Consider the following 26,397-nt stretch of genomic DNA (forward strand, 5'->3'; position numbering starts at 1 on the left):
TGTACAACTCTTCCCGAGTGGTTTTTGTTAAGTCCTGAAAGTACAAAGATGAATTAGATACAGACCTTAGTTTCAAGCCATTTGCCATTGGATAAACAGACCATGTAAGTAAATAATGTGCAGTTTGTGAAAGAAAATTGATACTGATAGTTTCTACAGGTTTCTTACTAGATAATTTTGTGTACTTTATCGGAGTTCTGCTAACTTTATCTCTGTCAGAGTTATGATTTCCTTAGTTGTGGTTAATTGAAATGGTCTTCTCTTTATGTCTTGGGGACAAAAGTAGATTATTTTAACTGGCTTAAAATATATCCACTTAATAGAAAATTTATTATAGTATATAATTAAAAACTGAGCATTTTTCAGAATATTGTAAAATGTATACTCTGCTGTATGATTGCATAAGATATTTTCTTCATTTATTTATATTGAATAAGCACTTTGACTAGGGTAAAATTCTTTTTCTATTACAGGCCTATTATAGACAAATATTCTTATGTTTATTTTCATAAAATCTCTAAGACAATAGCATATGTTTAAATAAAATGTAATATTCTGCATAGTAGTTTATATTGAATATTAATGTTGGTATTTCACTATTTCTTTTCCTTATTAAAGCATAATTTACCCTCAGAATAAGGATGGTGAGCCAGAGTACAACCCATGTGGAAAGTATATGGTAAAACTTCACCTCAATGGTGTCCCTAGAAAGGTGAATGTTTCTCCCCATATCGGCCCCTTCTCTCTTCCCCACCTTTGGCTCTTGAGTAGAATCATTAAGAAATGTTATTTGTATAAACATTTTAAAAGTCAAGTTTAGTTGATTTTGACTCTGTGATATTATACATATTTCTACAGTAAGATCATCAGTAATAATTAAAAATAAAAATCATGACAAGCATAAAGTCTTTTAAAAAATGGGTTTGGGAAAATTTATAGAAAGTTTCCAGAAGTGACATTGAGCTAATGATTGCTAATGCTTAAAATGAATTTTAATCTGATTGTTGTTAATTATCTTTTTGATTAAAAGGATATCAGACATACTAAGTCTGTTAGGTCAGAACAATTTAAGTGTACAGTCATAAATTGAGATGTAAGATACCTTTAATATTGTTTTCCTTTGTGAAATATATACGTAGTTTTTAATTGCACATCTTGGGACTTCCCTGGTGGCGCAGTGGTTAAGAATCCGCCTGCCAGTGCAGGGGACACAGGTTCGATCCCTGGTCCGGGAAGATCCCACATTCTGTGGAGCAGCTGGGCCCCTGTGCCACAACTACTGAGCCTGTGCTTTAAAGCCCGCGAGCCACAACTACTGAGCCTGTGTGCCACAACTACTGAAGCCCGCACACCTAGAGCCCGTGCTCCACAACAAGAGGAGCCACGGCGATGAGAAGCCCATGCACCGCAACAAGAGTAGCCCCCGCTCGCCGCAACTAGAGAAAGCCCACGCGCAACAATGGAGACCCAACGCAGCCAAAAATAAATTTAATAAATAAATAAATAAATAAAATAATACATTTCACATCTTTAACTTCTTTAAGGATTCCGAACCATGTTGTAAGGGCCTTGTGTTGTTAGGATTCTCTAGCTCCTGTCGACTCATGGAAGTCCAGGGATCAACATTAGCATCACCTGGGAATTTGTTAGAATTGCAGAATTTAGGCCTCATCCTGGACTTGCTGAATCAGAACATGCATTTAAACAAGATCCCCTAGTGATTCCCGTGTGAGAAGCTGAGAAGTTGCTCTGTAGTTGAATGATAATCAAACTGTATTGTGCACAGGATCACCTGGAGAGCTTGTTAAAAAAGATTGCTGGGCCCCATCCCTAAAGTGTCTGATTCAGTAGGTCTGCGGAGGGGGCTAGAATTTGCATATCTGACAGGTTCCTAGGCGATGATGATGATACTGTTGTCTGAGGACACCCTTTCAGAACCACTGCTCTAGCTGATTTCTTAAAAACTAAACAAAATTATTGAGGATGTGGTTTTTCTGAACTATAATTTTTAGATAACCTCGTGTTTAAAGAGTCTTTCAAAATGCAGTTGCATAGTTCTTCTGTTAATATTAGATCAAAATTCTTATCCTCTTGTTTCCCAAATCACTCTATAATGTGAATTAGAAGCCGTATCTTTGTGGCGATTACTTCTATATTTCTGTACTATTTAAATGTATTTTTTAGCCATAACATTTTACAACTAAACACAGCATGAATCTTTCTGCAGGTTTAGGTTAATATTGTTATTTAGCTTAATAGTGAGAAGCCCTTTTGTAATTATTTTAGATATAGTATACATTTCTAGAATTTCTAACAATTTTGCTGGTAGATCCATAACATTTAACCAACCAGTTGGCTCAAAGTTAATACCTGACAGGGAGATTAACTTGTCAACCTGAAGAAAGACATCACAAAACATTTTATAATTGATCAGATTCTAGAAATATGAAACTATCATTACCTTTAACAATAGGCATAGCATGCCTTTTATTTTATCAGTATGAAAGGTGTGGAGGTTTTTTGATAGAAAGGATTTTAAGATATTTTGTACCACCTAAGGAAATTAATGTTCTCTTTCTCCAGGTGATAATTGATGACCAGTTACCTGTGGATCATAAGGGAGAATTGCTCTGTTCTTATTCTAACAACAAAAGTGAATTATGGGTTTCTCTCATAGAAAAAGCATACATGAAAGTCATGGGAGGATATGATTTCCCAGGATCCAATTCAGTAAGTAGTAAGATGATCCAGGCACAGACTTTTGCTATCTGATATGACTATTTTAAGTTCGAAAGATTATAGATGATATATTTGGTTTAAATGAAAACATTATCAGCCCCTGAAAAATGTTGATCAATCACCTTATCATGGGAGTACATATTTTCTTTTGTAAGGTTATTTGCACATTGTATAGATTGGGTGTTCAGGAAAGCCTAGAGTGTATGTGTCTACTGTTCTGGTGGGATATATGGCCAGTTAAATACAGTGTACCTTTCCAGAGAAGCCTCTGCAGATCAAAGGGATATGTCATATTGTCATCCTTGTATATTTTTTTTGATTTGCAAATTCAGGTTCAAGGAGTTTGGAGTTAGTTTTTCCCAACCTTAACACAACTTAACCTGTAAAATCAAGGTATGTGCCAGTGTCCTTTAGTTGTAAACCACTGGCCTTATGCCAGAAATTATTCAGACTAGCATGACTTTGAATTATAACACTAATCAGCCTGTTGCCTTAGAAAGGTATTTACCCTTTCTTAGCCTCTTTGCTTGTCTGTGGTATGAGGATAATACCCACCTCTCAAGAACTGTAAAGATTAAATGAAATAATATATGCAGATCACCCATTATTCATACCTGGTTAGTATCCTTGCCTAGTACCCAGCCTCCTTCATCCTTCTGGTTCTTATAATGCTAGTCAAAGAATGTATAGTTCATAGTTAAAGGTAATAGGATGTTAAAATTTCTTCCCAGCCTCCATGTTCAGTTGCTGTGTCCTTCAAATATTTTTAGTTTAGCTTTCTAATCCATTGCCTGTTGATTTACCCAGTCAGCTTAAAGAGAGAAGGAATGAGCATATATGTAAAATGTTAGGAAAGGTGACTGTCATATTGTAAAAACTCAGTAAATGGTGAGTGACTGTCATCATCATCAAAGCAGTTTTTTCTGTTAAACGTTTTGAGTTTTCATCGTATTTATCAGTAAAACAATTCTTTGAATTCAGGAAAAGCAGCAGAGATTGTAAGAAGAGAGGCTTCTGCTTAAATCCAGGTAGGAAGTTGAGTTAAATAAGAGATTTATTACTGGTAGAGAACAACTTACTACCTTCTGATTTATTTCTATCAGAATCATCATGTCAGATCAAAGAGATTTAATAACTACCCTGGGGATTTATTTAAGAGCTTGAAAACCACGTTGAGAGTCCTGACTGTGTTTATGTTGCAGAATATTGATCTTCATGCACTGACTGGATGGATACCAGAAAGGATTGCCATGCATTCAGACAGCCAGACTTTCAGTAAGGATAATTCTTTCCGAATGCTTTATCAAAGGTAAACATTTCTCTGTCTCTGTCTCTGTCTTTTGTACTAAAAGAGGCTATTTAGAAACTTCATGTTGGGACTTCCCTGGTGGCGCAGTGGTTAAGAATCCGCCTGCCAATGCAGGGGACACGGGTTCGATCCCTGGTCCGGGAAGATCCCACATGCCGCAGAGCAGCTAAGCCCGTGCGTCACAACTACTGAGCCTGCGCTCTAGAGCCCACGAGCCACAACTACTGAAGCCCGCATGCCTAGAGCCCGTGCTCCACAAAAGAAAAGCCACCGCAATGAGAAGCCCACACACCGCAACAAAGAGTAGCCCCCGCTCACCGCAACTAGAAAAACCCTGCATGCAGCAACAAAGACCCAACGCAGCCAAAAATAAATAAATAAAAAATAAATAAATTTATTAAAAAATGTTAAAAAAATAAAAACCATGTCTTATTTAGAATGGATATTGCAGAGGCTGTCATTTTCAGTTATTAGGGAAGTTGTGTTTTTAAAATAGACTTCACTTTATGTACTCGCTCCAGCCAGCCCTCAGTCATCCTCACTGATGCTTACAGTTAATCCAGATGGTAGATAATCCAAACATTTGAATCTAGAATATGTAATTTTGTACTTCCTGAGTACTTACCAATTTGAGGGAAAGTGGGAAGAGAGAAGGGTGAGAACATAAAGAGGAAGATAGCTTAAGCCTTAAATGGATAATCCACATGAAGAACTGGAAAACTGTACAATAATACACATTCAGTATTGAAACCAGAAAGCTCACTGATTTGATAAATGATGTGGCTTTGGGAAAAATACATTTGATATTTCACATCTTCACCTTTATTTGTAAATCATTTGAAAATTTAGCATTTATTTGCCTTCACTGATAGGTTTCTACCTGAGAATTAAGTTGTCTAAAACTGGGAGGGAAAAGAAGGAAATGTGATAGTTTTTCTGATTTGCTGTAAAATAGAAATATACTTGTTAAAAGTTCTCTGAGGGCTGTTGGGAATAGCCCATTTTAGAAAAGATTTCCACTTTGTGGAAATTTTCATGTAAACCATGAGGCTAAAGGAAAGATGGTGTGATCTGAGAGTACAGATGTGTTTTCCTTTGATTATTGGTCTGTCGGGTCCATTCCAGGTTTCACAAAGGGGACGTCCTCATCACCGCATCCACTGGAGTGATGACTGAAGCTGAAGGCGAGCGGTGGGGCCTGGTCCCCACACACGCGTACGCCGTGTTGGACATCAGAGAGCTCAAGGTTTTGCCTTGCATTTGTTTCCCTTGTTTTTCTTGTGTGCTAGTAAGATGTTGCAAGGATTCCAAGTGATACATGAGCCTTTTAAATACTGACAAATCAAGGTTTAGGCCAGGTTTTAAAATCATTCCACCTATTACATTAAACAACTTGACCTCTACCGTTGGAAATTATGAATAAAAAGATGGGAAATGTAATGACAGTAGCAGCACAGATATTGATGACAGAACAGGAACATTGTATGCCTCTTTTTTTTCCCATAAAAGTAGCAGGGTCGAAGTGAAAACATGTCCCTCAAGGTTCTGGGCTGTCTGTTGGTGTTGGGGGTCAATCGCAGTGTCAGGCTGTAGAGCATAGTAGACATTCAGTGAATAGCTGTGCACGGACGAAAAAATAAGAGGATACCTATGAATAGGAAACATGCCAGTGGGTTTGCAGGTGTTTTCCTAACAGCCCTTGCATGCTATGAGGCTTTTTTCAGACCCTTTTTCTGTGTGTGGCTGTTGGCACGGTTGACTTCATTACTTCTCATGTTATTAATTAGTTAATTAGTTATTTTCCACTGAAAAATAGATCTGTTCTATGGATTAGAAAATACAAAAATTATTAAGGAAGGACTCTTTTTCCCTGATGGTATAGAAACTAAGCTGTCTAGTTACTGGAAAGTTTAACTAGCAGTGTATTCCAGTTTCTTCTGTTTAAACTCATAGAAAGAAGTAGTGATTAATCAGCAAGAACAGAGTACTACTGTGTATTAATTAGTCTGATTTTCTTATGTGGCACATGGAACTGTATGAATTACAAAGGCAATTGGGACCTGCTGCAACATTTAAAGATTTATAGTCTCAAAGCTTTCTAAATCAGCCCCCATTGTGGTGCCTCCAAACATTCTGTGTAGAATTGTCTCTTCCTTTTAAAGTGGCATAAAAATTGACTACATAAAACAAAAAATACAAAAATTTATGTGAAATTGAATAAGCTGAGAGGTTTGTGTTTGTTTCAGGAATGTAATTTGCCACAAACACCAATTAAAACATTGGGAATAACAGTTGCTATTATTTAGTAACAATTTTATTGTTAGAACATCCTTTGAGATAGGTGTTAATGAATGTGTCTGGCAAGAGATTTAAATTTAGATAATGAAACAGTCAATATGAAAGTAAGCTTGAATATGAGGAAAATTTCTGTAAAGATATATCATTTACTTCAAGTAATAAGACTGTTATGATTGTTCAAGGGAAACTAGAAAAACAACATATTTAAGAGAAAAATAGGTACCTGTGGTTTGACTTGAAAACAAAACATTAAAAAGTTGTTAAATTTCAGTAAAGTAAACATTTCAAATAATAGCCTTGTTAAAAATCAGTTAACATTGTTTACACAGTATCAATCCCATGTATCAGTTATTCTGTAATGATTAAGGCTGCTTGTTTTTTATTTTTTTATACATTTTATTTTTTATTTTAAATTGAGGTATGATAGATGTACAATACTGCATTAGATCCAGGTGCACAGCATAGTGATGCACTATTTCTACATGTTATAAAATACTCACCACAATAAGTCACCATCTGTCACCATACAAAGTTATTACAATATTATTGACTGTATTCCCAGTGCTGAACGTTTCATCCCCATGACTCATTTATTTTGTAGCTGGAAGTTTCTGCCTCTTAATCTCTCTCGCTTATTTTACTCATCCTCCCCAGCCCATTCCTTTCTGGCAACCACCTGTTTTTTCTCTGTATCTATGAGTCTGTTTCTGTTTTGTTATGTTTGTTCATTTGTTTTGTTTTTTAGATTCCACACGTAAGTGAAATCATATGGTATTTATCTTTCTCTAACATTGCACTTAGCATAATACCCTTTAGGTCCATCCATGTAGTTGCAAATGGCAAGAATTCATTCTTTTTTACGGCTAACATTTCATTGTATATATGTATACCAAATTTCTTTATCCATTCATCCATCAGTGGACACATAGGTTGTTTCCATATCTTGGCTCTTATATATGATGATGCAGTGAACATTGGTGTGGATATGTCTTTTTTGGATTAGTGTTTTTGTTTTCTGTGGACAAATACCCAGAAGTGAAATTACTTGATCATATGACAGTTCTATTTTTAATTTTTTGAGGAATCTCCATACTGTTTTCATAATGGCTGGACCCAATTTACATTCCCACCAAAAGTGCCCTTGAATGGAGTTAGAGTTCAATGTTTGTTGGCTGATGTGTGGCAGGGGCAGGGTGAGGCACAAGTGGTGTAGAAGAGATTGAGAACAGAAATTGTATTAATGAGATTCTAGGGAATATGGCCTGAGAGTAATTAGTCTGGCTTATGTCCAGAAATCACATCTTCCCCAGGCCATGATTTGCCACATTTGAAGTAGCAAAGGAATGTTTTTTTTTTCAAATGTCTTCCAAATAGTTTGATTTGTGACATCATTAGAAAAAGAACTCAATTTTCTAAGTTGACTCCTTGAAATAAGACAAATCTTTTGGATTTACAGGCTCTTTTGTTTTTCTGAATTAATGTAATCAACTCTGTAGACATGCCCAGTATTTACTGAGCGCATACTGTGTTCCATAAACTCAGTGGAGACGTCTGAAAAAGGATAATAGTGTTACCATTTCAAGGAGTTTACAGTCGCACTGGGGAGACAAGACTCCTGCATTTGCACAAGTAGGAAACGATATAAGATAGGATATTATTTGTTGTAAACTAACGTAATACAGATTGTTAGCACTATGAACTTTAAAGGAGAGGTAGTAATTAAAATGAGAAGGAAGTTGCTAAGTGCTAGAAACTTTGCATATGTTACTCCATTTAATCTTCACAACAGCTCAGAGAGAGTAGTGACCAACCAAGGCCCATAAAGCTGATAAATAGTAGAGCTGGAATTTGGTCCCATTTCATTAGGACTCCAAAGTTCGTGTTCTTTTCATTGCTTCAGTCTTCACTGAGAGACAGTGGAGAACGAAGCTAAAGAGGATCTGAAAGGGATCAGAGAGCGCCTTCCAGAAACAGGAGCAGTATGAGCAAGGGCATTTAGAGGTGAAACTGAATAAGGATCATTTGTGGGACTGTGAGAGGAAGGCCTCGAGTAGAGCCAAATACGTGGGGCATGGGTACTGGAAAACAGTGAGGCCAGGGTAGAGTAGGCTCTGAAAGGACAGGAAATACCTGATGCTCTAAGGCAGGGCAGCCCAATAGAACTTCCTGTGATGATGAAAATGTTCTGTGTCTGTGCTGTGTGATGCATTAGCTACTAGTACACTTGGTCCTTGAACTCTTGAAATGTGGCTACTGTGACTAAGGAACTGATTTGTAAACTGAATTAAATGATACCAATTTTTTTTTTTCTTTTTTTGGCTGCGCCATGAGGCATGAGGGATCTTAGTTCCCCAGCCAGGGATCAAATTTGTGCCCCCTGCATTGAGAACTCGGAGTCTTAACCACTGGACTGCCAGGGAAGTCCCGATTTAATTATAATATAACTAATCACGTGTGATTAGTGGCTACATATGGACAGCATAGCTCTGGGGATAGGTAGCCATTTATAGTTTTTGATCAGATATGGGATTCGGGGAAATATTGATTAAAGAATAGTAATTTCAAATTTATTTGTAGGGAAAAGAATGGATAAGTATTCAAATTGCATCCTCGCTTGGAGAATGATATAACTAATAAAAATATGGTAAAACTGTTTTGCAACTTCGTTATCTCCTGGTTTTTTAAATAGGGGCTGCGATTTATCCAACTGAAAAATCCTTGGAGTCATTTACGTTGGAAAGGAAGATATAGTGAAAACGATGTAAAAAACTGGACCCCAGAGTTGCAAAAGTGTTTAAACTTTGATCCTCGAACAGCTCAGAAAATAGACAATGGTAAGTATCTTTTTAGTTTAATAATACTTGATCTTTAAATAAATAACATGCTTTAACAGTGTGAAATGTACTTAACTGACAAGTCATTAAGATTTTTTTTTAGACTAACAAAGACGTCTGATTTTCAGGAATATTTTGGATCTCATGGGATGATCTCTGCCAGTATTATGATGTGATTTATTTGAGTTGGAATCCAGGTCTTTTTAAAGAATCAACATGTATTCACAGGTAACTTTTTTGCACATTTCAGAATATGCTTTATAGTAGTCTCCCTTTTTTCATTTAAAATAAAATTATTTGGGAAGACTAGTATTCTCTCTCTTTTTGTCATGCCCACAGATGACTATCGTGTAATAGTTATTCTCTGTATATGCTTCTTGGTTATGCCAAAAATTTAAAAAACAAGAAAACCCGATAACCTAATTGTATTTGAAACACAAAACAAAAATAGTATTTCAGTTTAGCTCTATGAGAAATTTAATTACTACGTTCTTTGTTGATTTTGTCCTTTAGCACTTGGGATGCGAAGCAAGGACCTGTGAAAGATGCCTATAGCCTGGCCAACAATCCCCAGTACAAGTTGGAGGTGCAGTGTCCACAGGGGGGCGCTGCGGTTTGGGTTTTGCTTAGTAGACACATAACAGACAAGGTACTGATACCCTTCCTATATCCCATACAGAAATTCTTTTAAACATAATTAGACCATTGTGAGCAAGATAATGTAATTTGATCACCAGCCTGTTTCATTTATATAGGTGTCTTGAAAATAGTGTTTACTTAGATAAATGAATATTTTCCTCAAAGGAAATTAGTCATTTATAATTATACACTTAAAATCTCATTCAAAAATCATCTATGAAGAAAAATATGAGGGAGTTTATGCTTTCTAGAGAGGGTTTTAGTGTTGATTCTGTATGCTTAGATCTTAAGAATATTAACATAAAAATATGCTAAAGAGGGTTTGGAAATGTTGATTCATTGGGCCTGATTTTATAAAGGGTAACCATAATTTTAATGGCTTTAGAGTGGTTTTTTAGTATCTTGCTTCATACAATATGGTCATCTATTGAAATGACAATTTAATTCAGAAAAATGACATTTTTTAATAACACTAAATAGAAATGCTCTTAAACTTAGAAATAATCTCCTTCCCCTCCCCTCCCCACCTCCATACACAAACACACACACACAGGAGAATTTTGAGCCCATTTTCCTAACCATATCGGACTCTGTGCTTTTAGGATGATTTTGCAAATAATCGAGAATTTATCACAATGGTTGTATACAAGACGGATGGGAAAAAAGTTTATTACCCAGGTATGTTTAGTAAACAGACATTCAAACAAACATTAAAATTCTATTTGTGTGATTAATTTGAAAATGACAAATTTTATGTAGATAATATGCAGAAATTAATAATTATGCTGATAGACTAATAGAAACTACTCTAACAGTTGGGTAGGTATTTATGCTCTTTGTGTGTTTTGTTTTGATTTATTTTTAATTTAGAGACCTCAGGAATTTGGGATTTCTGCACTCTTGCACATTGCTATCAGAGCTTTGTTTCTAAAATTTAAATCCTATATTTTTTCCCTGATCAAAAATTCTGTGGTTTTCCATGGACTCTTGGATAAAATCCAAGCTCTTCAGCTTGATGTCTAAGGCTTTTTATATTCCGGGCTTCACCTCGCTGTCCCCCTTTATCTCATGCCCCAGCATTTCACAGTGGGTCTGGCTTCTCCTGAACACACCATGCCTTTGTTGCCCCTCTTTTCACACAGTTTCTTCTGCCGAGAATCTCTTCTACCTGCCCTCTGCCCACATATTCCTTTTACCCTATTCTGTGTAATGAATGTGGTTAAGATCCAGTTTATGTTATTTTCTCTGTGATAACCTTCTTGCCAGGCAAAGTAAATCTTTCCCTAAGGCATTAACATACTGTGTTGAGACCATTTTGCTTTCACATTAAAAAAAATTTTTTTATCACTTCATGATAGGAGCTGTTAGTTTATGTTCTAGTTTGGGAGACAAACAATAAGAAAAAAAAGACCTGATAGTGACACATATTTGTAAAGAAATGCATAGGGTCACATTGGTTACTTTGGTTGGGTGGCCATGGAAGGCCTCTTTGAGAAGGGATAAGAGGAACTCTGAATCACGAACAGGAGTCAGTCATGCAAAGAAGTAGAGGTAAAAGCATTATAAGCAGAGGGAACAGCAAGTGCAAGGACCCTAAAATGAGGGAAAGATAGGTGTTTTCTGGGAACAGAAGAAAGGCCAGGAGGCCTGGGAAGTGTGGTATCACAGAAATGGTCAGAGGTATGCAGGCTTAGATCACAGGAGGTCTATCAGCCCAGGAAAGGGTTTGGATTTTGCTCTAAGTGCGATGGGAAATCTTTGGAGGGTCTTAATCAGGAAAATGGCATTATCTGATTTTTTTTAAAGAAAATTCTTTGTAGAATATATTGGAGGGGACAAAAAATGGAAGCAGAGAACCCAATTAGGTGATTTTATTTATGTGAGAAGTGATGGTGGTTTGAACTGAGGGTGCTAAAGTGGAGATGGGGAGTGGACAGATTTGGTTTGGGTTGGCTAGGGTTGTCAGGACTTTGGTTTGGGTTGGTTAAGGTTTGATTTGGGTTTGGTTAGGGTTGTCAGGACTTGGGTTAATGTGTGGTCAAAGAGGAGTCAAGGATGATCCCTGTGTTTTGGGCTTGAGCCATAGAAAGGTGTAACATTGACTGAGATGTAAATGTTAGTGGGAGCAGGGGAGGGAGCAGATTTGTGGAGTAAAATCAAAAGTTAATTTTTGGTTTTGTTAAATTTGAGATCCCTGTTAGCTCTCCAAGTGAAGGTGCCAAGTAGGCAGTTGGGGTTTTGAGCAGAATTCTGGGACAAGGGTAGGGCCGCAGGTACAGATGGAGGAGTCGGGGATAAGGAAGGCATTTGAAGGTAGGACTGTATATAAATCACCTACGGAGAGAGTTGTAGGTTCAGAGACGAACACCCAGCACCTGGCCCTTGGACTCTGGCATCTTACGGTTGAGCAGAGGGCAAGTTACCACAGAAGAATTTGAACAGAGTACCTGACGAGACAGAGTAAGGTTTCACATAACCCAAGGGAAGAAAATACTCCGTGCGGGAAAGAGTGGACATCTCCACCCATTGCTGTTTCTGAGGTCCAGTGAGATTAGGATAGAGAAGAGACTGTTGGACCTAGCGCCCTGGCAGCATCGTTGGCCTTGACAAGAACAGAGTTGGCGAGAGGTGGGCTGGAAGCCCAGGTGGAGTGGATTGAGGAGGGCCTGAGGTAAGGAAGCAATCACTGACCGTTCTTTCAAGAAGGCTGTGCGGAGAAATGGGCACTGATGGGGGAGATGGGATCAAAAGTGGTTTTGTCCAGGTGGTTTTGCTTGATCATAGGAAAACATGGCCTTCTTCTCCATTATGCTGCATTGAGGGTATCCCAAGGTTTTCTGGGATGTGCATGGCACACGGTAGGTCCAATGATAAATGTCAAGTTAAACTAGCTAAATTTTCCATTTTTCATGTTGGTCATTATATAACCAAAAAAGCACAGATTTTGTGAGTATATTCCTAGCATTAACATGTTACATGGCTTTTGAATTTCAACAACTTGTTACTCTTTGTACTTGGATTTTTTAAAAAACAATGCTTCCTCTCTTACGCATAGTGACTTTGCCATTTCAGGATACTTTCTGGTTTATAGTTTTATTTTCATCACAATACTCTGAGGTAAATCAGACTGTTCTCCATCTGACAGGAGAGTAAACTGAGACATAGGTCACACCTTTCAGGACCACAGACATGCCCATTCTTTTCCCCTTCACACTAGATTGCACCACCTCTAAGCTTGAGAGACTTATTACCTGTTTGAGATACTAAAATTTTTTCTACAAATTACATTATAAATATTCAGTGTTCCTAAATAACCTCAGTGATATAGCATTGATCTTAAATGACTTAATTGACATGCATGAAATGATTTTATTGTATCAGCCTTAATTCATGAGACTGTGAAAGAATATGACAGGCAGCATTGTGTGTGATAGCAAAATATTGGAAATAATCCAAATCTCCACATTGTCTGAATAACTAGATGAGGGAGTATAGATAAAATATGTCCTATTCATATGATGGCATATAATACTGTTCACATGGATTTAAAAGGAATGAACTGTATCTATGTAGATCAACATGGATCTCAAAAACTTGAGTGAAAAATGAAAGATAAGACATATACTGTCTGTTTTTTTAGATATATGCTCGTGTGTGTGTGTGTGAGAGAAAGTCTGAAAGGATGCCCATCAAATCCATCAGAGTGGAATGGAATATTAAGGGTGGTGGTTAAAAGGAACTTTGTTTTATAAAGAAGCTAGTGTGACAAAAATATGTTAATTTAATTCTGAGTGGTGGGAAATAGATATATGTTTATATACTTCTTTGTATCTTTTTAACAATTTTCCTTAAAAGAAAAAAAGTTAATCTTGATTTTAAAATCCTCTACCAGGAGAGAAAAATAAAACATAGGGCAAATAGCAGGGATTATCATATACCTCATTGGATGTATTCCAAAAGATCTCTTTTTATTTATTAGAAACTATTTCATTTTAAAGTTTTAAATTGCTTAATTGTAAAGTTTTAAATTGAAATTGTAATTCTTTAGTACGTTATATTTTAAAGATGAATTAATTAAGGGGATGTCCATCCATTTAATTATTTTTCCTACATCAACCATAAAACTTAAATTAAAAACTAAAGAAAATAAAGTCCTGTCTTCTGTAAACCTACTTGTTTATTTGCAGCTGACCCACCTCCGTACATTGATGGGATTCGAATTAACAGCCCTCATTATTTGACTAAGATAAAGCTAACCACACCTGGGACCCATACCTTTACATTAGTGGTTTCTCAGTATGAAAAACAGAACACAATCCATTACACAGTCCGGGTAAGTAAACCAACATGACAGAACAATAAAAGAAGGTATATAACATCTCTGCTTTGTAAGTGGGATTATCTACAAAAAAGGTTTATTTATAAAGATTGATCTATATATTGTTGAGTGTTTATCTGTATAACAATTCAGTATTAAATTATGATGCTTCATGCAGAAAATAATGCTTTTGAATGGTAAAATTTTTATTTTGAATAACATTTTGAATGAACATTTTAGTTTTTAGAGTAGTAGTTTAGTCCTGAGGTAATTTGGTATGTTGGACTAATAAATTCACAGAGCAATAAAAGCTCCTTTAGTCTACATAATACTTTTATTGAATTAAAAAAGAAGACCTTGAACTTAGTGAAAGGAAATCGATTGCCTATAAACATGGCTCTCAGGTAGCTGGGAAGGTCATTGTAATTTTGTTCTGCATAGATTTGTTTGTCGTAGATCAGTCAAGAAGCTCAATTTGAATAGATTTTTAGTGACGAAAGGGACTTTGGGAGCTGCTTTCACCCCTTCATTCTTCACATGCAGAAGCCAAGGCCTAGGGAGATTGTGGTGTGTCCTGAGTCATACAGTTAGCAGCAGACAGAGCTTTAGCTGCCCAACCCGCAGTTGTTTATTCCTGCCCTGATGCCAGGCTGCCTACAGAATCAGGACTATTATATATGCCAGCTAATTTCTTAGTCTTCCAAAACATTCTTTCATCACTTTAGTGTTTTTATAAGCATAAATTTTATCACTGTAATAATTTTTTTTTTTTTTTCTCTAGGTATACTCAGCATGCAGCTTTACTTTTTCAAAGATTCCTTCACCATATACTGTATCAAAACAGGTAAGAGAATTTTTTTCTCTGGGTCATAATCTCATTGAAATCTTAGAATTCCCTTTCCTTTTTCTCCTTTTCTCATTTTTTTTTCATGTTTAACAATTTCTTACAAAGTAAAAACATTCTGGGACTTGACAGGACTACAAGGGAAATGTGAGTAGTCTCCAGTCTGGGTTGGAATACAAGCTCTTCAGTGAGCACCGTTAAGTGATTCTGTGGGAAAAAATTAATTCAGAGAAAGAAGACTAATGCAAACCTTGGTCAGAAGGGAAGGCCTTAAGCAGAATTTGAGATTGACTCTGCAGGGCGGGCTGGACGTGTGGAAGAGGATTTTAGGGAGGATTCTTGGCAGGGCAGACTTGAAGGCTGAGAGTTGGAGACAGGGCTGAGAGTAGCAAAGTGGCCGGGCTGACTTGGAGAGGGATGCTGGCTGCCGGTGGCAATAAAGCCTGGAGAGAGAGGATGCAGCCACGGTGGAGAGTTGCTTTTTTTTTTCTTTTTTCTTTTTTTTTAAGGCCCAAAGGAATTTTGTCTTTAAAGTAGAATTATAGAATGTGAAGTTTTGTTAATACAAAAGCTTTGTTTTATTAGATTAATGGAAAGTGGAGTGGTCAGAGTGCCGGAGGATGTGGAAATTTCCAAGAGACACACAAAAATAACCCCATTTACCAATTCCATATAGAGAAGACTGGGCCACTACTGATCGAGCTAAGAGGACCAAGGTTTGTGATAAGTAACTTTCTTAAATTAATAATGTTATATTAAAAATGAGTTTAGTGGAACAGAATAGGGTTTTGAAATATATATGTGTGGACACTTAATTTATTATTAAAGAGGAGTGAGGAAAGGGCACCATTCAATAATGGTGCTGGAATAATTAATATCCACATACCAAAAAGGTGATTAGACCCCTGTCTCACATCCAATCTAAAAATCAATTCCAGGTGGATTACTAATACAGGAGATAACCTCAGGATAAGGAAAGACTTAAGACACAAAGAGCACATAAAAAGATTTGTAAATATCCTACATTAGTAAGAAAAAGTCTGCATTTTTGTTTTTTTTGTTTTTGGCTGCGTCGGGTCTTAGTTGTGGCACACGGGATCTTCGTTGAGGCATGTGGGATCTTTCGTTGCGGCACATGGGCTTCTCTGTAGTTGTGGCGTGCAGGTTTTCTCTTCTCTAGTTGTGGCGCGCAGGCTCCAGGGCGCGTGGGCTCTGTAGTTTGCAGCACGCAGGCTCTCTAGTTGAGGCGCACGAGCTCAGTAGTTGTGGCATGTGGCCTTAGTTGCCCCACGGCATGTGGGATCTTAGTTCCCTGACCAGGGATCAAACCCGTGTCCCCTGCATTGTAAGGCAGATTCTTTACCACTGGACCACCAGGGAAGTCCCAAGTCTGCAGTTTTTAAAAAATAAAAACAAAAATAAACAAAAACTTGAATAGGCATGTCATAAGAGAAATTATCCAAATGGCCAATAAATTGTGTAAGAGCCGAAAATTAGAAAAGCCAGTGTTCATCAGTGGCATTTAAGATTATAAAACAGTCATACAGTAATAGAGTCCTCCATAACAATGAAAATAAATTACAGCTCCCCACAACATGGGTAAGTCTTGGGAACAAGGCTGAGTGACAGAAGCCACATAACAGAATATGTGACTGTTTACCTGTTCTTGACTGCCACTTGTATGAAGTCAAGAACAGGTAAAACTAAACTATTATTGAAGGATGCACACTTACGTAGTCAGACTATAGACAAAGCAGGAAAGTGATCACCAGACGAGTTAGCTCTGGGGGACAGAGGCAGTGATGAGAAGGGAGCACACAGGGACTTCTGCGGTGCTGAGAGGGTTTTGTCGACTGAGGTGGGGGTAACCCAGGTGTTTGTTCACTTTATGAATTATTTGTTAAGCTGTATATTTGTTTTATGTGCACTGTGTTATATTTCACAATTTAAAAAGGTTTAAAAAATACAGAGAATACAAATAAAAATAGTACTAGCTTCTAAATAAAACTAGGCTTAATTTTGCCTTCCTGTAATTACAGACTATTTCAAAAGAAACTAATAATCCTTTAGATAAGACTAAGCTATTTTTCCAGTGATTTTAAAAGCCTTTACCAGTTTGATAAGTGAAATAAGGTACCTAATTGCCCTTTTGTATTTCATTACCATGTAGCTTGAATATGGAAAAATGTTTATTGACGATGTGTATTGTTTCCTTTATTCATATATTCATGTCTTTTGACCATTTTTCTGTTGGACTTGTCACGTTTTTCTTAATTGTAAGCATGAATAAGGGTACGTATGTAAAGGTATTAACTCCATCACATATTTGCAGGTATTTTTCCCAGATAAATTTTTTTTCTCACATAGAAAAAAAATTTTCTTTATAATCAGATCTGTTTCTTTTGGTTTATTTTGCTATGGGCAGGAACTCTCACCCTAATATCAAATAAATTTTCACCGTATTTTCTTCTAGTTCTTTTATGGTGTTATTTTTTACATTATTTTTTTTAAGTCCATATGGAATGTATTTTATATTTGGTGTGAAATACAATATAACAATTTTTTTTCTAAGCTTTTGTCACCTTATCACCACCTACATAAGTAATCCTTTCCCTACTGATTTGGAATGCCTTGTGTACCATATGCTAATTATTTCTGTAAATTTAGATCTTATTTCAGGGTCCTCTCCTGTTCTACTTTTTCTGCCTAATACACTATTTTATCATTTAAATTTAACATTATTCTCTGAGAGCCTGTGGTAAAAATAGTCTCTTCTAAAGTAAGTTTAATAAAATATTAATCTTTATGGCATCAATTTAAAAATATAAATGGTGTTTTCTGTAATTAAGAGTCAAAATAGTATGCATGTGTCTCAGAGTGCTGTTTCCTCCTACTGAAGCTTTTAGAAGCATGTACTTGATTTAATAGTCCATCTGCACTTTAGGTATAGTTATTTTGGGTATGTGTTTGAGATGACTTAATAACAGCAAAAATTTGTTTTTTACTGCTAGGCAATATAGTGTTGGATTTGAAGTTGTAACAGTTTCTGTGGTGGGAGACCCTGGTCCCCATGGCTTTCAGAGAAAATCTAGTGGTGACTACAGGTAATGTTGGCATTTTGACTGCTATCTAATTTACACTTTACTTTCTGTGGCATCATCACCTGAAAACCTTGTTCTCATTTTCCCTGAATATAGGTGTGGGTTTTGCTACCTGGAACTAGAAAACATACCTGCTGGGATCTACAATATCATTCCCAGTACTTTTTTGCCTAAACAAGAAGGACCGTTTTTCTTGGACTTTAATAGTATTATCCCCATCAAGACAACACAACTGCAGTGACAGAGAAACCTCAGCAATAGCTGGATCTTATACTCAGCAAACATCAACTCTTCAAATGAGGACACAGATCTCCAGGACACTGAACACAATCATCAGAACAGAATTAATCTCGAAAAACGTTCCTGTGGAATCTGGTGCTGAAGTCAGGGTGTGTGGTGAGAATTGTATGTAGTCAGAATTACCCTATGTCACTTAGAAGTACCATTTACATGGTTTTGTGTATATATGGAGTGGGCTTGCATTTAGGGGCCACATTGTACAAAAAAAGTGTAGATGCTTAAAGATGAGGCTCAGTCAAGTACTGAGATCAGTGCCCTTGCTAAGAGGGAACCGAGACCAGACGAGGAAAATGAGGGGTGTAGACTCACTGAGTGGAGCAGTAGGCTGGGATAATATTCTGAAGTATTTACATTATGTTGTCTTCTTGGCAGAGCATGTTGTAAGGTAGACCTGCTTGTGTCGTGACCCTCCTGTACATCCTGGGCACCTAATTACCAAATGAATCATGTTAACCATGAGATTTTAATTCTGCATTATTTATGGCTTTAAATGTTTACTGTTGCCCATAGGTTATGAAAGGATAAAGTTTTAATACTAATTAACTTAGCATGAAGATGCTCATGCTTAAGAATGAAGGTTGTTGAAGTTAGATACCTGTCTCCCATTGACTCATGTAAAGAGAACTGAGGTATATTCATCAGTGTAGTTTTATCAGGTTGATGAAAGTAGTAGTCTGAGACATTGAAGACATTACAATTTAGTTTGTATAGTCTTTTTTAAATTGCTCTGTAGTTCAGTGTTCTTATGGTAACATCATCACTCTAAAGAAAATACAATTGAGGATTTAATATATGGTAATTGGGTTGTGTTTGAAAAAATTCCCAGTTGTTTACATAAAAATTCATCAGAGTAGAATGATGCTCAAGATTTTAAAGATCTAAAAATTAACACAGTGGAATTTTTCATCATCTCTGATTATTAAAACTTCTTTTGTATTTCTATTATCTTTAATTGAAATAAAATGTTTATACTTATGGAAACTGCATAGTTTAACCTAGAGAAATTATTAGAGGACTTCATGTGGTATGTTCCATCTAAAACAGAACTCATTACTTGCATGAAAACTCACACTTCTACAAAAAAAGTCTGTTCTTTTACATTCAGTGGTAGATTGTACTAGTGATAGTGAGATTTCACTTCTTTGATAAATAGTGCTTTTACTTTTAGCATATTTTAGGTGGATTACTTTTCAATGACTTTAAAGAAAAATCTAAAGCATAAGAGGTATATTTATTATAAACATGATTTGAACCTTTTTTGTGTTAAAGAAAGATCGTATACGGGATGCAATCTAAGACCTAATCCCTGCCCTCAAAATCCAATGGAGGAGACCTATATAAACAATTTACTATATTGTAATGTTGAATTCTGTAACAGAGCTCTAAATAGAGCTCACGATGTACAAGTAAAGATTAATTTTGGTTGGACCAATATAGAAAGAGAATAGAAACAACTGGGGAGCTTTTCAAAGTCCAGTGCCCAAGTATACCTGAATCACTAATCAACCTCTGGGGCTGAGACCTAGGAGATGCCCAGGCGCCACAGACAGGAGAACCAGGCCTCCAGCATAAGCACCTCATCTTTATTATTTATTTTCCTGCCACTGCGTCTCCGTACTGCTTGGCTTTAGTAGCAGCAGAAGTGGAATTCTAATTCAAACCTGGTAATCAGGGCTTAAATTGTTAGGATCCAGGACCTTAACTGAAAATAAGAACAGATGACCACTGCATTCCATGCTCTTCCTTATGCAAGAGGATTGTCTGGAAGATTTAGGCAACATCAGGATTTCTTATTTGAAGTCACAGAAAGACATTTTCGTAAGCCATTTTTATTACACTCAAGGTATTAAGACAAGTACAAAATAACCTTGTAATTAGGATACTGTATCGGTCATTAAAAAAGGAGAAAACAGGACGGTATGAAGGGATTTACAAATGACAAATATATAAGCTTGACAGACTTAATGGGCAACTTGAATGGGGTTGCTTTTTTTTCTTTCAGAAATGCTAAGTTTTCTTAACAAAAAAGGACAAATAAAATACAATGCTCTAAATATGTGTAACCATGAAAACAAGAAAAGCAGTAATAGAACACTTACACTATTAGCATAACAGACACCATTGCTTCTATTTAACAGCCTTTGCCAACATGTGCCTCCTCCCTTTCCTAGCTGTAAGGAACAATTTCCTCTAAGAAATACTAGTGCAGCATAACCCTTAAATAATTTTTTATTTTTAAAGTTACAGCCTACAGAGAAATTAACACCTTGTCAATCTAGAACAACACTGGCAACCATTCCCCATGCACTTCTCTTAGAATAAGTCCCCTGGGCCGGTAGGATGAGGCTTACGCTGTAGAACCTTTTCTTCCACAGCCACGAACCCCCTTCTGCGACAGGCCCCTGCTGCCCTCGTCCCCCCCCATCCCCACACCGGCATTCACCTTTCCCGCCCCCAAAAGTGCAGCTCTCGGTGACCTTTTACAGAAGATGATTTTAATGGGTGTCCCAGCAAACTCACTTTTTTAAAAGCCCCCTCTGAAAACTAGAAATGATGAAAATGAATTGTGTCCTTGGATTTTTTTTTTTTTAAGCCTTCATTGGGTCGAAAAGGTGTCGTTCTGAATATTTGAGTTTTGTCTTGTGTACTTGTTTTCCTTTAGATCCCCTGGGATATAAAGGAGAGAACAAGGCCATTTTCCCAATTGAGCCAGCTGTGGAGCCCGCTGGGGCTCAGCTCCCCGGCCCCTTTTCCGGCTCGGGGGTTTTTTCCGGGAACCGGTTACTGCGTCCACAGCACTGACAGGGGACGTTCCACAAAGGCCGTGGGCCTGGTCACAGCCCACCTGCAATGACTCTGTGCTGAAAAACACCAGCCTGAGAGCTCTTACCCAGAAGAAACATCTTCAGCTCTCAAGCTCACTGAAACGTCATTAGTGCAGTTTAGAGGCAATGCTTGGGATTTGGCATATATTAAATGATTATTGGCACAATTGTTCTTCATACGGTTTCATGTCTAAATACTGATATGCGCTTGGGCCAGAGCCGCGACTCGATCAGCCGATCTGCACCACGTCTATGTCCGCGATGACCCTGTCCCTGCCCTTCGAGCCCTGCAGGGACAGCTGCCGCATCCTGTCCTCCAAGGCCTGGCTCTCGGGGGACGTGCTGCTCGGGCTCTCGCCACTGTCACCGCTGCTGCTGCCGAGACCCCGATGGTTGCTGGCTTTGTCACTTGCTTTATTCTCTGCCCCTTCCGCCCTGTCTCCTGTAGAAACGTAAAGATCGCGGGGTGAGTACCGACAATTCCAAGGGTCCCCTGGGCCCCAGCCCATCAGCCGGCTCAACCTCCAGACTCCCAGTGTGGCCCCACTGTGCGCATCACACAAGGGCTTCCATCACAGGACTGCCTACTGCTTTCGTTGCGTGGGAAACCGTATATGTCCCTCATCTTTGCAGATGAAATCTGTCACACTCATGTAACAGCTGGGAAACAGAAACCTCTCTAGCAGGTGCTTGTCAAGAGGACTGTTGTGATGGGAGATACAGAAGGAAGCAGGTTGGGAGTGGAGCTGGGCGCCATCTCAGGCCGCCACACCACAGCATGTGCACCGAGGCCCTGAGCGCGGCCTCCGGGGCAGGCACCCCCGGGCAGGGGGCTCAACTCACCTCGCTCCACCTCGCACTCAGGGGAGGAGGCCCCGCTGCACTCACTGCGGGGGCCCAGCACCGGGAACATCATCCCGAATTCCGACAGGGACATGGGGCTGGGCAGGTCCAGGCTGCCAGGCCTCACGGCTGCGGCGAACTGCTCGGGCATCTCCGACGGGCTCGTGGGTCCCGAGCTGAAGCTGGACACGGACTGGGTCTCCGAATCATCTTCAGACACAAAGGTGCTGCAGTTGTCATCTTCGAAGGCCTCGGAGGCCACTAGGAGGAGAGAGAACAGCCATCACCCAGGCCTGACAGACAGCCACCCAGTTCCTTACACGTCTCCAGACGCGTCCGCTGCAGGCAGGAGCTAGACAGGGCTTGGCAGCTGCAGGGTCCAGTCACCTGATCCCAGGATCAGGGCGCTGGAGAGGAGTGACGTGGCCGTCCTGAGCTCGCGTGACCAGACTCCAGAGCACCTTGCAGGGAAGCCGCTGGACCCCACGGATAGTCAGTGTCCTAACCATCACTTTCCAGCCCCTGCCCTAGAGGTCACCGTCACCAGACACTGCCTAAAGGTGGAAGCTGAATTCAGCCGCAGATCAGGGGTTTTATCCACCCCAGCCCCCCAAACAGATCCCCCCGTGCACAGGAAGAGGGCTGGCCTGAGTAACGCACCCTGAACCAAGCCAGCCAGGCTTCAGGGGTGCCTCCTTCCACGCGATGGGCAGCAGAAGCTGCTGGACGAGACGGCCCTGCGTGGAGTGTCTGCCGGGACCATCTTCTGCGTAACTTGTGATCTCATAAAAGACATGCTCGGAGCCCAGCTAGATCACTACTGGCCACAGAAGAACACAATTCCCTTACAGTGCTCTGTAGCTTGTGCCTCGTTTGTTTTGTGGACCATTATGACCAAGGCCCAGAGACACGTCATTCTCACGGTTTGAAAGCCGCCTCAGCTTTGAACTATTTCCCCCTCAGCCCACACGTGATCCCACTCCCCTTTACTCCTCCCTCTGCTTTAAAAACAGCTTGTAGCATCCCACAGGTGATCATCCACGAGAAGTACTGTAATGCTGAGCACAGAAAATGGGCTCAGCTCTGAGTTCAAATCCCATCTCCACTACTTGCTGTGTGGCCTTGGTCAAGGTACTTAACCTCTCTGAGCTTCATGTTCCTCTCCACACAGGGTTTATGAGATGATGTATACTAAACTACTCACATCACTGTTGCTCAAATTAGTTTCCTTTTCTTTTACCTGGGGCCTGGCACTTGAATGTTTATTGGCTGAATTAAGGAACACCCAAGGGAGGAGTGTGGGGAAGGGCCAACAGCCATCATTCCACAGAAAAGGCAAAGAAGGATGTGCGCAGAGACAGTGCTGGGGTGGTTTTCTGGACTGACATAGAGGGAGCCACCACAACCCTCTGTATCCATTTCCCAGGGGTGGTCCTTGGAAAACAGGTCCCCAAGGACAGACGCATGTGCGGTGACCACTGGGGGCTGGTGCTCCTTCATTTAATCCTGATTACCGCTCTCCGTAGTGGACAACAGGGACCATCATGTGCCCCCCGCTTTACAGGGGAAGAAACAGACAGGAAGTTACACCCTGGCCCATGTCACGTACTAGTCATAGTGGGAAGCTCAGGACTTGAATCAAATCTGATTCCCAAGTCCCTATTCCAGACGACTCTTCTTCCCTGCGGGACTTCTCAGAGCCTTCAATGCCCTAACATGTACTTGGAATCTCAGGGGTGAAAGTGTAACATTTCCCAAACATGTCTAACCACAGAATCCTGACTCTGAGGATGCTCAGTAGCATCTTGGTGAACACAGTGTCCCACCAACGGGGGAGGTCCCAGGAAGCAGGTTGCACTAGCTGCACATGTGCCCCTGACTCACCAGAAACAGCGTCAGGCTCGGGCTTGCGCCCCGACAGGTCCTCGGCAGCCGGGCTGCCACCCTCAGCCCCGACACCGCACCCACGGGGCCCCATGGCGCTGGAGCGCCGCCGCTCGTGGATCTCGTCCGAAATCGTCTCCAGGTTCCTCAGGGCTGTCTTGTACTCGCCCTTCGCCAGAGCCAGCTTGGCCTGCAGCTCGTCCACCGTCTTCTTCAGCTGCTGCTCGGGAGAACGGGAGGCTCTGTGAGTGAGGCCACCCCCGCCGGCCGGGCGATGCTCTTGAGTGACGGGTTCAAACATTTATGGCCATCACTCTACTCTCAAGACACGACTGGGGCCCTGATCCCCTTCCACAGCTCTCCACGCACCAGATACGAGAGCAGCCGCCACCCCCCAACTCCCAGCCAGGTGACAACTTAAGCTCTATACCCAGGAGCAACCACTGGGAATAAGCCCATCAGGGAAGCAGCAGTGGGAGTCAAGGTCCCACAGAAGTCCCACACTCCAGCCATCTGATCCCGGGGCTGTGGTCCTCACACTTGAGCTGCATCAGGACCCCCTGGAGGGTGTGTTAAAACCCAGATGGCTGGGCCCCGCCTGCAGAGCCTCTGTTCAGTCGGTCTGGGGCGGGCCTGGGAATCTGCACTGCCAGCAAGCTCCCAGGCCCTGCTGAGAACCACTAACCGAGTACAATACGGAAAGTGACTGAAGCAGATTCAGAGGGCGTCAGAGAGCACTAAGGATGCAGCAAGACCACTCTGAAGCCTGAAGACTTGGTCAAGAACGTGTCCCCCTCACTGGCAGCCATGGGGCCATTTGAAAGCCCACTACAGAAAGGGGGGCTTTGAGGGCAGAAAACTCCGATCTGCTTCAAAGCCAAAGGCCACACGTACCTCAAGCTGCATGTAGTACTTCGCCTTGAGTTCAAAGTAAGGCCTGTAGAAGACAGGAAGGAAACCCATAAGAGCACGATAGCAGTGCCCCCAAAAAACTCCACGGGGTGTCCAGGGGGCAGTGGCTGCAGCTGGCCAGGCCATCCTCCAGCATTTACTCAGCTCTGATGAGCCATGAGATAAGGGGGTGCTCCCAGCTCCCGGGCCTGATGGATACATACGCTCCCCCAGGGCCGAGCTGCCAGAAGGCCTATCTCAAGACACGGGAAACCCACACACATGCACACGTATCCCAGGGCCCCAAACCCTGGCTCACTGTCCTCTCTGGGGGGCTGTTCAAGGCCACATAGGGTGTGCCCAGCCGCTAAGGTGGCCCAGCCTCCTCTCCTAGGGATGCCTAGCAGATGAGGCTGAGAAGAAGCTGCCTCAACACACACCAGCTCTGCCGAGCTCACCCGGGGAAGGGAGAGGCACCACCGTCCCTCACTGAGCACAGCGGGGCCACCACAAGGACAGGGGCTCAGGTCGGCCTCTTGGACTCTGTGCAGGACGAGGGGGACTGGACAGCGTGCAGACCCAGCCAGGTCATGGGCAAGAGAGAGGACAAGAAAGGCCAACATTCTACGGGTCGTAGGTTCTGTGTCAGCGGGAAGACGTTGGCTCTTTCAGGAACTCGGGTGTCCGAGCATGAGGAGTTGACAATACTTTATTCTGGAGCCCTTCACCCTCCATGAGCTCGGGGTCCGTCTCTGGCTGTGGGGTCTAGGCCATTCCAGGTCCTGTCTCTGCTTGGAGGCCCAGCAACTGTGAGTGAAGCTGGGACTAGTCCCCAAGATCACTGTCATATGACAACATACAGGAGTGGTAGTGAGAGAAGCGGAAGAAAACCTCCATTGAAACCAGTCTTCCCAACACTGCAAATCAACTATACTTCAATAAAAAATATATACATTAAAAAAAAATTATTCCTTTGGGCCCATCTGTGTGTGTAATAAGATGAATTGTGCTTTCAGTGCTGTTTTATGGCCTACCTTTATTACATATAAATATTATGAACATATTTATATACTAATGAAGACAGAATCTGTCATTATTTTAACTGCTCTAAACTATGCCAGTATTTGGAAGTGTCAAGACTTATTTAACCAAAGACTATATTGTTGGACAAATTAACTGTTCCTAGTGTTTGGTATAATTGTAACAGGGAAGAGGAAAATCTGACTCCATGTTGGATCTGTTTCTTTGACTTTAACCTTTGCTTTTCATTGCTTTTGTTATTATAATCATACATAATGGCCTGCCTCAGGAAACCCTGCCCCTCTGCCTGAATATTAAAGTGCCTTTGTTCAGCTCACAGGGAGACAATCTGACCCTGCCCACCTGAGAATGGCTGCAGAAAAGAAGAAATTAACACAACCCCTCCCCGATGCTGGCCAAGCCAGGCACAACTAATGGCCTTTTTACTTTACTTCCTCACTTCCTCCCCCTCTCTGTTCTATAAAAGAAACTGGCATCCAGACCCCGAAAAGATGGTTTTGGGGGACACCAGTCCTCCATCTTCTCCGTCTG

General features: G+C 40.4%; 2 protein-coding genes across 3 annotated transcripts in view; one reads left to right on the forward strand and one right to left on the reverse strand.

Moving 5' to 3' along the window:
• CAPN7 (calpain 7) overlaps positions 1–19,267 on the forward strand; it is a 36,766-nt gene extending 17,499 nt beyond the window's left edge. The window contains exons 9-21 of one of the 2 annotated variants that reach the window (XM_061194692.1): positions 619–712; positions 2,584–2,730; positions 3,942–4,048; positions 5,174–5,294; positions 9,036–9,180; positions 9,309–9,408; positions 9,694–9,829; positions 10,422–10,497; positions 14,007–14,152; positions 14,919–14,981; positions 15,567–15,697; positions 17,993–18,085; positions 18,179–19,267. In XM_061194692.1, the coding sequence (XP_061050675.1) occupies positions 619–712; positions 2,584–2,730; positions 3,942–4,048; positions 5,174–5,294; positions 9,036–9,180; positions 9,309–9,408; positions 9,694–9,829; positions 10,422–10,497; positions 14,007–14,152; positions 14,919–14,981; positions 15,567–15,697; positions 17,993–18,085; positions 18,179–18,323 (1,504 nt within the window). In that variant the 3' untranslated portion in view covers positions 18,324–19,267. The remainder of the gene's footprint in view (positions 1–618; positions 713–2,583; positions 2,731–3,941; positions 4,049–5,173; positions 5,295–9,035; positions 9,181–9,308; positions 9,409–9,693; positions 9,830–10,421; positions 10,498–14,006; positions 14,153–14,918; positions 14,982–15,566; positions 15,698–17,992; positions 18,086–18,178) is intronic. The other variant, XM_061194693.1, reaches the window with a different exon arrangement.
• A 928-nt stretch (positions 19,268–20,195) lies between these two features.
• The window catches only part of SH3BP5 (SH3 domain binding protein 5), a 72,121-nt gene continuing 65,919 nt past the window's right edge, over positions 20,196–26,397 (reverse strand). Inside the window, exons 6-9 of the mRNA XM_061194694.1 lie at positions 24,829–24,871; positions 23,935–24,154; positions 22,051–22,311; positions 20,196–21,649 (exon numbers count right to left, since the gene is read on the reverse strand). Coding sequence (XP_061050677.1) covers positions 21,438–21,649; positions 22,051–22,311; positions 23,935–24,154; positions 24,829–24,871 — 736 coding nt within the window. The 3' untranslated portion in view covers positions 20,196–21,437. The remainder of the gene's footprint in view (positions 21,650–22,050; positions 22,312–23,934; positions 24,155–24,828; positions 24,872–26,397) is intronic.

The sequence above is a fragment of the Eubalaena glacialis genome, chromosome 6, assembly GCF_028564815.1.
Source record: "Eubalaena glacialis isolate mEubGla1 chromosome 6, mEubGla1.1.hap2.+ XY, whole genome shotgun sequence".
NCBI lineage: Eukaryota > Metazoa > Chordata > Mammalia > Artiodactyla > Balaenidae > Eubalaena > Eubalaena glacialis.